This window comes from Herpailurus yagouaroundi, unplaced genomic scaffold (assembly GCF_014898765.1).
Source record: "Herpailurus yagouaroundi ecotype Mexico unplaced genomic scaffold, PumYag 140, whole genome shotgun sequence".
Classification (NCBI taxonomy): domain Eukaryota; kingdom Metazoa; phylum Chordata; class Mammalia; order Carnivora; family Felidae; genus Herpailurus; species Herpailurus yagouaroundi.
In genome coordinates, this window is record NW_024412395.1 from 83,768,361 (window position 1) to 83,781,383 (window position 13,023).

At 40.8% G+C, this 13,023-nt stretch overlaps 1 protein-coding gene across 1 annotated transcript in view; it reads left to right on the forward strand.

The window, feature by feature from the left end:
- The window catches only part of PARD3B (par-3 family cell polarity regulator beta), a 1,026,938-nt gene that overhangs the window by 563,121 nt on the left and 450,794 nt on the right, over positions 1-13,023 (forward strand). The window contains exons 18-21 of the mRNA XM_040474679.1: positions 2,811-2,936; positions 5,363-5,715; positions 8,088-8,227; positions 9,785-9,913. Of these exons, the coding sequence (XP_040330613.1) occupies positions 2,811-2,936; positions 5,363-5,715; positions 8,088-8,227; positions 9,785-9,913 (748 nt within the window). The remainder of the gene's footprint in view (positions 1-2,810; positions 2,937-5,362; positions 5,716-8,087; positions 8,228-9,784; positions 9,914-13,023) is intronic.

Sequence of the window (13,023 nt, forward strand, 5' to 3'; positions counted from 1 at the left end):
ATGCAAATTAAGTAGCTCCTCCCCAGCATTGGTCTTTAAGTCCCCCAGAGCCTTGGTCCCAGAGGACACGAAGACCACAGCCCGCAACTTTGGGTCAAAAGAATAGTGAGAGGGGCGCCTGGGTGGCGCAGTCGGTTAAGCGTCCGACTTCAGCCAGGTCACGATCTCGCGGTCCGTGAGTTCGAGCCCCGCGTCGGGCTCTGGGCTGATGGCTCAGAGCCTGGAGCCTGTTTCCGATTCTGTGTCTCCCTCTCTCTCTGCCCCTTCCCCGTTCATGCTCTGTCTCTCTCTGTCCCCAAAATAAATAAACGTTGAAAAAAAAAATTAAAAGAATAGTGAGAGATTTCTTTTCTTAGCCTTCTCATACTGGTCTGGATGAAATCAAACTGGAGGGAATCCATCCCTTCTGTGGAAAAGAGAAGGCAGGAGTGGTTTGTTGCCAGGAACCAAACTAATAAAATCAGTCAGTTTTACATTTTACCAAAATTACCTCTGACACATGGGTTTTACAGTTGAGCTTATCCTGTCAATAAATTTTTCATGGAAAGTTAGGTTATTTGGATCAGCGAGGTTCACATCGCATACTCCAGCTGTAATATGCCAGCTAAATTGCAACCCAGTGGCCTGAAAGAATTAATTCATCTCCCAAAATGTGAAATTAAATCCTAGGGAGTAACATTACATGACTGATGATGTACTGAATTAAATTAAAGGAAGACTTGAATGCTTGTTAAAAAAATATCGCTTACATAAACGAGTTTATAACCACATGTGAGCCTCCTAATGGATCATGTTATTGTGAATCCACCAAAACAAAAATCCAAAATGTGAACTATTACAGAGTTGTTTCATTTAGGAAGAAACACTATTTTGTTCTATTTCTTCTTCTTCTTCTTTTGCATGTCGACTAGGTCATTTTTTAATATTATGTTATGAGATTAAGGTAGGATTAGTTTCTTAAAAATATTAATTTGAATCTCAGATCCTTTATCAAATAGTAGCTTTGGCCCCTTCTTCTTCCACACAGAATATTGTGAATTTACTAACATAGAACCAGGAATGCAGTGTATAAAACACCCCCTGTACACTTGTGCCCATGACCCTGAGCCTTCCCTACTATAGGTGGCGTGACTGTCTCCTGCATCCACTGGAGTAGAAACCTAAATACCACCGCATGTGCCACCCCTTGCCATCTTCAGATGACACGAGCTCATTAAATGAACTGGGTCCTGGGGGCAAAGGGCTCACTGTGAGGCTGCTCTAAACGGGAAGATGATTTTCTCCTCCACTTTCATTAGAGATTGCCCTTCCTCCATGGATGCCCCTGTTATCCACGTACAAAATGTTCTCATATTTTATTCAGATCTGAGATTTAATACAAAGGGGCTGTGTGATAACATACAAGGCCTGTATACAAAAAGAAAGAAAGAAAGAAAGAAAGAAAGAAAGAAAGAAAGAAAGAAAGAAAGAAAGAAAGAAAGAAAGATTAAGCAGAAAGACAAGAGATGAGGGACAAGGAGATGGCTGTTTCTCCATGCCCAGCAGATTCCTCTTGGAAAACGTATCTCTCTATCTTATTCTGGAAACACAGCTAGGACCCTGACATGCCCCAGGAGGAAGCTAGGTCGCATGAGAAATAGCTGAAACATACACAAGTTTGATGTCTTAGTTTTGGGTTTAGATACTACGAAAATGTAAGAGTCACATATACACACACACAATCTAATTCTTGACTGCTATCGTTTTCATTCTCCTGTAATTGACATTTTTTTCAACCCCTTCCCTCCTGACTCTGAGCCACAGCCACAAAGCACCATTAGCCTCCGGCTCTCTTCTCTGAATCCCAACGCTTACTGGTTGAAATTTCAGACAAGTCTTCCCAAAGCCCTGCCCCATCATGTCACCATCTCCCTCAGAAGCAGTGAGCGGGGATTGTACTGCTATTTCCAGCCTCATTCGATTGAGTCCATCAACTAGTGTCCGAGGCCCCTCTGTGTGGCTCTGGCCTCCCCATCCAGTGTTGGCTCCCCACATAAACACACAGCCTTCATCCTGCCACCAGGTGTATCCCTTTCTCCCCCTATCTAAATCCTACTCATTCTTCTGAACCAGTTTACATCCCATTCTCCCCCCAGATCCTCCTATGAAGACTGGACTTCTGGATGTCTGTAGGTTTTTGGTTTTTGGTTTTAATTTCTACTGCATGCCACGCTCATACTGACTCATTGTCCTGGTCCTGTAGCCGTGTCTCCTATTCCTCCATCCTGAGCATGGGAAATGCTCCACACGTACTTGATTCAGGGGCACTAACAAATGGGACTGAACCGCCTTTTAAACTGAGCACGATGACCTGTGCTTAGGTGTCTGCTTTCTTCTTAAAATGCAAATTACTGGAACAGGTAGTAAGGCTGCGCAAAAGTGCGGTGAATGCCTAATCCTCTCCCACTATTACGCCTCAGGTTGTCTCAGCACTAACCCATTACAGTCAGCCTTCTCCAAGCCAGAGGCCTCGGTATCCTCAACTCCACTGAGCTGTAGGGGTCTTTTCTAAGAATACCGCAAACATGGCAATGGAGTGGTGGACCATTGTACTCCGGGTCACTGTTGATGTGCATCTGTCTTGAAGGGCTTTCTCTTTTCAGTGGATTTTTTTTTTTTTAACTAAGGATTTAAGTGACAAACGGTTGCCTGAATATAAAGCGTAATTTCTTTCACAAAGAGAAATCGATACTTCTGAATAGTTGCAAGCGGAGAAATAATTAGCATATTATTACTCAGTAATTCTATTTCAACCTCAATTTTGCGTTTAGGATTCTAGGACTCTTCATCCGCGGCATTGAAGAAAATAGCAGGTCCAAGCGGGAGGGACTATTTCATGAAAATGAATGTATTGTAAAAATCAACCACGTGGACCTCGTAGACAAAACCTTTGCTCAGTAAGCATTTTTTTTTCCATTGTTTTATTTACTGTGTTGATCCCTGGAGTACTTAAAATCATCACTGAGCTCTTAGTGATCAGAACTGTAGGTAGTAGGTAGAATGTCTGGTCAGTCGCCTTTGAATGACCCCAGGACATCCATTTTCAAATGCATCTTATGTGTGAGCTTCCTTGAAGGCAGCCTGCACATGTCCCTGTCAGCCACAGGAATAGTAAACTGCGGAATACCCCAAGCCTTCCCGCCTGGATGTCTGGATCATCGATAGATGGGTTTGTTTTGCTTGGGATATGGGTCAGTTAAACTGGTATTTAATGATTCTTTTCACAGACTGTTAGTTCAGCTTATTAATTAACCAGCTTTGTGTCTGCAGTCTTCCTTAAACCTAAACATCTGTGGGAGATTTCAGTGAGGACTCAGTAATAGAAGCAAATGAAAAAAATAAAATAAAATATTCTCCCCCAAGAAGTCATTTTTCTGCATGTGAAAATGTTATGGGAATAGGTTCTCATAGCCAAGAATTAGAGTATGCAGTGCTGATGCCAATTTTTTTAAACGTATGTTGGCATTGCAGTGGGGTTCCGGAACAAGGGAACAAATACTAATTAATATTCCTTAGTAATGACCACCAGCTTCTCTTGTTTCTGACCAAAACAACTCATTGTCTACATTCTCTGTACCATTCTCTGTCAGTCTTTGTATGTTTGATGGCACCAGGAGTTGGGGGTAGGCGGTATAAGTGGTTGTGGGTAGGAGGGCCTGTGGCCACTGGTTGCTTAAGTGTGGAAAGAAATAAAGAGTGTGGGGAGCCTGGGTGTCTCAGTCGGTTAAGCATCTGACTTCAGCTCCGGTCATGATCTCACTTCAGGTGAGTTCAGGCCCCGCCCACTTTGGGCTCCATGCTATTAGCATGGGATTCTCTCTCTCTCTTTCTGCCCCTCGTGGGAATCTCTCTGTTTCCTTCTCTCTCTGCCCCTCACTCACTCGCACCCTCTCTCAAACAAATAAATAAGTAAACAAATCTTATTCTCGAAAAAAAAAAAAAAGAAGAAAGACCGAAACGCCTATTTCTTAAAATAATAATACCATTCTACTTTTTACAAGAACTTGATAGGTATGCAATGTGGAAACGGAGGCTCATGAAAATTCAGTATGAAGGTAGTATGGAGTAGAAACTGACTCCCAGTCAAGGAACTAACCAGAGGAGTTGGGCTGCCTCTGTGAGATCTTCTCCCCCTCCCCCACCAACAGGGAGAAGTAAGGTTGAAGTGGAGGTTGGTGGGTGGGGGAGGGGCGCTCACATGGCAGTTGGAATTATGATTAATTATTATTTGGTATGGCTGTTAGTGACACAGACCTAAAATAAAGGTAGCTTAAACAAGATGATTAATTTTTTTTGCTAAAGACAACCAAGTGCAGAGGCGGCGGTCCAGAGGTGGTAGGGCAGTTCCTCAAGCATCAGCAAGAGAGGCATTTTCCATCTTTCTGCTTTGTCATCCTTACTAAGTGGCTGCTCTCTTTAAGTTGTGTCGTGGTCACCAGAGGGCTGCTGGGGTTCCCCCATCACTTCTGAGTTTCGAGAAAGAGGAGAAGAAAGAATTTTCTGGCTCCCAGCTTTCCTGTAACCCTTTTGGGTAGATCATGTTGGCAAGACAGGCTGGGCAAGGTAGTCAGGGGGCACAAGGAGGCAGAAGGATGAAGGAGACGAAAGGTAGTAGGAAATTTGAGGCAAAACACCCAGTACTAAGACAAAAAAGTAAAAAAATACAGGCACTCTATAAGAGCATAGCAGGGAGGGTGCGTATTAGATTGATAATTCGCTATGACATTTGGTACAACCAGTATCATCAATATCTCCAGGAGGAAATGTTTGTGTCAGAATTGAAATTCTGGAACACAACCCATCTCAGGGAAGACCTGTACTTTCGAATAAAGCCCTAAAAGGAAACGAACTGATAATCTGGTCAGTAATACAAAATAATTTTTTTCATCTAAAATTAAAGTTTGCTTTTATATCTACATTAGTAATTGCCTCTGGGCGGATTTTCAGATTCAGAAATACTCAAAAGTTGTGGGTCCTTGGACGGGTTATTTGATCTCTCTGAGCCTCATTTTCCTCATTTTGCAAAATAAGAGTGAATTATACTTACCGAAGAGGAAATGAGAAGATTAAGAAAGTTGTTAAAAAGATCAAATGAGAGAATTGTCCATGTTAGTGACCCAAGTGTCGCCAGCCCAGTGTCTGGGTACCTCGTGGTCAAGTCCTAAGTGGTAACTAGTACTTAGTTTGCAGCCATCCTGGTAGTAATAGTGACAGTTTCTCCTTGTCCCTGTGCTACTGTGCTCTCCTGTTGCCGTGGTTTGGGGTGCATTAGGGGCCACGCTAGAGCGTGGTGTCATGACATATTTACTCCCTCTCTTTGAAGGGCTCAAGATGTCTTCCGCCAGGCAATGAAGTCCCCAAGCGTCCTCCTCAATGTGCTTCCACCTCAAAACCGTGACCAGTATGAAAAATCAGTCATTGGACCGCTTAACATTTTTGGTGACAATGATGGCATTTTGAGAACAAAGCTGCCTCCTCCTGTCCATGGAATATCAGGAATAAAAACAGGAACAGGAACAGGGCGTCCTGAAGAGGATGCATCGACTTCCCTGCAACAAAACAAGAGCCCCCGAGTCCCAAGACTGGGTAGAAAGCCATCCTCTCCCTCACTCTCCCCTCTCATGGGGTTTGGCAGCAAGAAAAATGCAAAGAAAATTAAGATTGACCTAAAGAAAGGTAATTATTACATGATGCTTAATAGCATTCTATTATTGTAACATGTAAAATTGGTTAAGAGAAATGCATTAAGGCTAATTTTGTTCATTCTCCCTTCATTTAATTGTATCGAAGAATAGATTTAAGTAAGTTACCTAAGTTTCTTGAAATTGTACTACTTTCTTATTCTTTCCTTCTGGAGAGTATAGCGTATTTGAAACAAAAGCAAAAATGATAAAGACAGGTTGGCAAATGGAAAGAACCATCGCAAACCTGAGAAAAACGTAACACTAAAGAAGCACTGAAATTCGGTGGAACCCTTTTTGCAGCAAGATGAGTGATTTTTGTAGCACCTTGTAGATGGAGTCTAAAAAGCGCATATATTATTTCTGGTTCTCTAAGATAGTTTTATACCAGCTAAACATTTAGTTCTCAAAAAGCAAGTATGTGATCATTATAATGGATAATTATTATATATAACTATGTAAGTGAAATTTCGCTAATTCAACATTGCAAACAGTTTCTCAAAACATACTTAATTTCAAAAGCATGTATAACCTTACCTTCATCTTTTCCAACTTTTCTATGCATTTCAAGCCCAGATCAATGAGACTAGGGCATTCATATACATGCATATTTATGCAGTATTATACACATATACACACATAAGCATTCATGCGCTTCTGTGCTTTTGTTTATTTTGTAACCTCCTGATAATCCCTTCCCCCTCTGCGGCCTTCTGCAATCTGATGTGATTCTCAAGACTCAGTTCAAAAGAAACCAAAATCTCAAAGTTTTGTCTGAATTAATACAGAATTTAATGATCACAAGGTAGTTTTAAAATACTCATTAACGTATATCGAAAGAAAATAACATATGCCTTTAATTAGGATATGGTGGTTATTCTGAGAGATCCTCTGGTCAGAATTTTGCCCCCCTTAAGAATTCTGTACTGAGAAGAAACTGTATGGACTAGGAAGTACAAATTCTCTAGTGTGCTTAGCAATTAGGCTTTTTATATAAATGCATTGTTTTTGGGGTTTTTTTTGTACAAATTATCCAGCTATGTCTAAGACATGGGATTGAGTGCTTTGAGGACAGATAAATCAGACGCAGAACATAACTTAAGACTCCATCCGAAAGCCTTAAATGCAAAAAGAAAGACTATGACATCACAGCTGTACTTAGGGAAGATTAATCTGAATTAATATTGTTATTAATATTAATATTATTCGGCAGAATAATATGCCGAAGATGAGATCAAACAGTGAAGTATCAATAAAGGATACATTGCATCTGTCTAAATATAACATGCATGCCTTGTCTGGTGACTGGATGTAGGAGAAGGGACAGAGAGAGAATTGCAGGTGGCTTGTTCAATGGTGATGCCATTACTAGAAATTAGAGTTTTTAGAAGATGAGTGTATGTGAGAAGCCCAGGATGTGAATTAGAGAAAGGAGGTCATAGTGAAGTTTGAAATACTGGTGGAAATATGTGCATGGTCATATGTAAGAAGCTGACACCAGAGAAATTAGGGCCAAAGAGATTTAGGTGTCATCTATAGGGAGATGGTAATTGGAGCAGGAGCTGGCCAAGGCAGAGAATCTAGAAAACAAACTGTACCAGGTAAGAGCCTTGGGAAACATCTATCTTCATGTGGGAAAACCGTGGGTAAGAGAGAGTGACAGACATAATGTGATCAGAGAGGTAGGAAAATAATCAGAAAATAAAGGTATGAAAACCACAGAGGGGGGCATTAATTTCAAGAAAACAACTGAGGAGAAGTGTCAAAGCTAGAGAAAGGGACAGATCAGAATAGGAAAAAGTAGTGGATGTGGTCATGGACAGGTCATTGGTGACGGAAGGCTGAAGAAGAAGTAAGATTGAAGTAAGCATTCTTTAGGGTACAGATGTTTGAGCATACCTTCGGATAAAGTGAAAACCACATACTGGAAGAGAGAGATTGGAGATGCAAGAGTGAGGGAGGGGACAATGGGACGCAGCATTCAAGGAATCGAGACCCAGGTGCAGGGAGCTGCAGGGAGGCTAGCTGAGTGAGTGCCTGACGAAACTCATGTCAGATGGCCTTTGGCTTCTTATGGTTTACTGAGAAATCAATCTCCTGGGTTTATGGATAACATGTGGTATTTCTTCTGGTACCTCAATAAACGAAAGTGTTACACATCTGCATTGGGCCCTAAATTCACTTTGAAACCATCATGGCCTGTCAGGAACTATAATCTGTGTTTGCAGCCAGAACAACTGAAGTGTGTTTAAAATATTTCCTGGAATGTAAATATTTACTTACTTGACATTAGTCTAAATTAGGTAGATTTCGCTGTTAAGGTTTCTACTTAAGGTGACCGTGCATTTTCCTGGTCTTACACACTAGGCCCTGAAGGACTGGGTTTCACTGTTGTTACCAGAGACTCTTCCATACATGGGCCTGGTCCCATTTTTGTAAAAAACATTTTACCAAAGGGAGCAGCGATAAAAGATGGCCGCCTGCAATCAGGGGACAGAATTTTGGAGGTAAGAATTGGAACTAATATCTTCAGTAAAGTATCCTGGGTGTTTGCATAAATACATTAATATTTATATTTTGAATATAAAAATTGAAAATTATCACTTGTAGACAAGATAAGGACTTTAATTATGTTAAAAAAACTGACTTTAAGTCCCCATAGAGTCAGTTATGTAAGGACAAGTAACACAGAGAACTCTTCCCTATTTCCTCCTTCTCATATCTACCTCTTAGGGTTCCTGGGAATTTGAATCATCCAGGAATTCATCATATATGCAATTATGGCTAAGAAGTCTCAGAGTTATAGCCATATTCTGGCAACAGTTTCTTTAAACTTCCCACAGGCGTAGGCCAGCCTGCCTCAGGTTGATCTAGGCTTATAAAGAGGTATTTGAAACACCCCCAAAGCAAGAGAATCCCCCCCTCCCATGTATTTTTGTGTGATAGCATCATCTTCTTAGCAAGATATATATTGTTAACTTGCCTTTCAAGAAACCATCCTCATTGAAACTGGCCGGTTTTATTTAACATTCTCATGGCATAGAAGCAACACTATACATTTGTATATAGTTCTAGTTATGAAAGAAGATGCACCAAGTAATTAATCCAGCTCCAATTTATAATTTCCAATAATCTATGATGACCCGGAGACTATAATTTTCAAAGATGGAGAACACTAATTGTAACAAAAGACTTTTACTTCCAAAGAAATTTGCTGTGTGATTGTGGTCCATTGTTTGCTTTTTAGCGTTAGGCAGAAAATGGTGCCAGTTAAGCATCTGAAATCTACTTCTTTCCCGTTGTAGGAATCATTCTCCGCTCTCACTTTGATTTTCCCTTCCTAAGAATGTAACATCCCATGAGAAACTATTAATTACTATCTAAAGGGATCTAGCACTGGGGCGCCTGGGTGGCTCAGTCAGTTAAGCATCTGACTTTGGCTCAGGTCATGATCTCAATGTTTGTGAGTTTGAGTCCCATGTCAGGCTCTGTGCTGACAGCTCAGAGCCTGGAGACGGCTTCAGACTGTGTGTCTTCCTCTCTCTCTTCCCCTTTCCCACTCACGCTCTGCCTCTCTGCCTCTCTCAAAAATAAATAAAACGTTAAAAAATGTTTAAATATGGGGCGCCTGGGTGGCTCAGTCGGTTAAGCGGCCGACTTCAGCTCAGGTCACGATCTCACGGTCCATGAGTTCGAGCCCCGCGTCGGGCTCTGGGCTGATGGCTCAGAGCCTGGAGCCTGCTTCCGATTCTGTGTCTCCCTCTCTCTCTGCCCCTCCCCCGTTCATGCTCTCTCTCTCTGTCTCAAAAATAAATAAAAAACGTTAAAAAAAATTTTAAAAAAATGTTTAAATATATAGAAACAAAGGGATCTGGCACCTCAGTCATGATGGTCAGTGCGGTATTGGTACTTTGAGCATAGTTGGTTTGGGCTCATGTGTTCAGTTTCATCTGTTCCAAGCTTTATTAATTGTAGGAGCCCATTTGCTACTTACCTGTGGAAACCATCTAGGGTAGAAGGAGACGAAAAGTGTTGTGATCTGTTCATATGATGGCATCCGTTAGGTAAATGGCAGAGATGTCACTGGACGAACTCAAGAAGAGCTCGTGGCCATGCTGAGGAGCACCAAGCAGGGAGAAACAGCATCGCTGGTCATCGCCCGTCAAGAAGGAGCTTTCCTTCCCCGAGAGCTGGTAATGTTCAGGTCACAGTCTCACTGAATCTTCGGTGCAGAGTTTACTATACCCAGTGAATTCATAATAGCTGAGAGATGAGTTCTAAGTCACAGGTTTCATCTGTAACAAAAATTGAATCACACTAAGTATTTTGTCCCATTTGGGGGTATCATAGCTTTATGATGTTAATGCGGTGAGTTGGATAAATGCCAACAGTGCTTCCGGGGTACCAATTCAAACACCCTTTTAAGGAAGCAATTTAACATTATTCAACAAAATAAAATACCCTTTGCGTGCTCTATGTTTGCTTTATGCAAAATGCAGTCAGCAAAAATGGTCATGCCCTACCTTAATGCAGTTTGCAGTCTAAAAGGAAAGAAATATAACCAAGTATTCAAAATGATGATGGTTATGAAAAAGAATTGCAAGGTCCTGTAGTAACAGGTACAAGGGAATCTAGTCTTTTTTTTTTTTAATTTTTTTTTTTAACGTTTTATTTATTTTTGAGACAGGGAGAGACAGAGCATGAACAGGGGAGGGTCAGAGAGAGGGAGACACAGAATCCGAAACAGGCTCCAGGCTCTGAGCTGTCAGCACAGAGCCCGACGCGGGGCTCGAACTCACGGACCGCGAGATCATGACCTGAGCCGAAGTCGGCCGCTTAACGGACTGAGCCACCCAGGCGCCCCGGGAATCTAGTCTTGAGGGCTGGGAAATGTATCCTGAGGAAGAGAATTTCAAAAGTCTTGTTAAAAATGTATATCCTTTGACCTACTAACTGCACTTCTAGTAATCTGTCCTAAACTGATCATCAAAGAAAGATGTGGAAAAAATTCATGTACATGGATTTGTTTTCTAAAGCCCTGTTTATTGTAGTGATATTTTGGGTGCTGTACAACCAGAGGTATTAGTTAGATAAATAACTAGGTAGCTCTTCAGTGAAATATAATACTTAAAATGGTCTCTGTGGAGAGCTGATAATAACATGAGAAAATGCTCATAGTGCATTAAGTTAAAAAGTAGGTATAGATGATATATATAGTCATTAAAAAAAATTGGGGTGCCTGGGTGGCTCAGTCGGTTAAGCATCTGACTTCGGCTCAGCTTACGATCTCACAATATGTGAGTTCGAGCCCCACGTCGGGCTCTGTGCTGACAGCTTAGAGCCTGGACCCTGCTTCGGATTCTGTGTCTCCCTCTCTCTCTGCCCCTCCCCTGCTCATGTTCTGCCTCTCTCAAAAATAAACATTAAAAAAAATTTTTTAATGATATCTATAGCATGATCAAATCACATTAAAATATCTTCAAAAGAACCGCCCCCCCAAATGGCAGGAAATGCACCCAGAATGTTGGGATTATGAGAGATTTTAATTTTCTCATTTTTAAAATAGTGAACACTTATTATTTTATTATTGATGTATGTATTTAAGAAGACTATAGAAAATTCTAAGGACTTTTATGACTAATAATAAAAAGGAATAGATGTGATAAAAGGACTTTTAATTACCCCCTTTTTTTAATTTCTTTTGAATCTATATAAGAAATGACAAAGGTACATATAGGTAATATGATAGGTTCCCAGAGTTACATCATCAGAACCAGTGAAGGTTAGTTGAGAAAACTGACTATAGTTAGCCTGCAAAAAGGAAAATTTAGGGCATATTTTGATTGCTATAAAATAGGTAAAGAGTTAATTGTATGGATTAATGTTTCTCCAGGTAGTTTATATCCATTAATATACTTACATATTAGACGATCAATTTACTAAGTACATGCTCTGCACTAAGTTGGAGGTTCTGGGGATGCAAAAATAATTAAGACTCATTTCCCGCCCCTCCTTGAGCTGGTACCAAAACAAATATTTGGAAGTGATAATATTACAAGTTACAGTAGTTTCTAACTGTTGGAGCTGTCCAAGAAGAAAATAGGCAACTTAGAATATTGAAACAGAGACTGCCTTACCATTTGTCAGAGATGCTCTAGAAAAAATTCTCCCATTGGTAACATGGTAAGACTAGATAAGCTCTAAGATATCTACTCTAAGCCTGATATTCTGTTATCTATGTTTATATTCACGTTTGAATATACAGCCTTCCTGAATCGCCTCTCTCATATATTAATGCTCCTTAGTACTGACCAAAGGACCCCCTTCTCTCCACATTTCTGGTCCTTCCTTCTCTTTCACATCATCTTGTCCATTTTTCCCCTTGCCCTATTGAATACTCTAGGTAGATCTGCAGTAAAACAGGGAAGGGAAGAAGATTAGGTGGTATAAGCCATAAAGACTATATTCCCCACCTCTTTTCCTCCACTTGACTCCTCCATTCCCAGCCATTTTGGAAGGCAGAATCATGAATTTCAGTCTCACTTCCTCACTGAAGCTTCTTATTCTTCCTAAAAAGAAATGCTGCAGAAAACTTGGAGTCCGAATATTTTTTTTTTTCTAAAATGCAGATGGATTTTTCTTTCAATCCCTTACTTACGTAAAGACTTTGGTCTTTCTCTCCAAGAGCCACAGTGAGAAGAAATAATTAGAAAGAGGCAGCGTGTATATATAACAGGAAGCCCTTTCACTTCTTGTCCAATTCTTTGGTTGCTGGAGATACAACTTTTAGGAAGCTTTGCTGGGACTATGTACCTGTTTCAGGGATAAGAACAAGGAAAGAAGTTTTGACTGGGTATTCTCCTCAACTATGGTCCTGGAATGAGTAAAACCCTGCATAGAAAGAGAAACATTCCAGCCAGCAAAAGAACCTAGTGACAGAGCTCCCTCTAAGAACTCAAACTCTCATGAGACCCTAGTTTCTCCTCTAATAGTTTCTTATACCCCTTTCCTATCTATGTCTTCTAGAATTCCTAATTCCACAGCTAATTTCTTCTTCCTAGAAGCTTTCTGCCTGCCCCAGGTAAGGGGGAGAGGGATGCTGACCTTACCCCAGTTTGAAACTCTGAATGTATTCTCAATCAAACACAACTACATCTGGAAGTTAATAAATGTAACAATAGAATTTTCAGAGTAAAGGGAGCCCAAAGAATCTGTATGTCTGACTCTAACTTAGTACATGAAGAAACACACGTCCAGTTTGGTTAAGTAACCTATTGATGGTCCCTTATTGTTAAGGGGAACC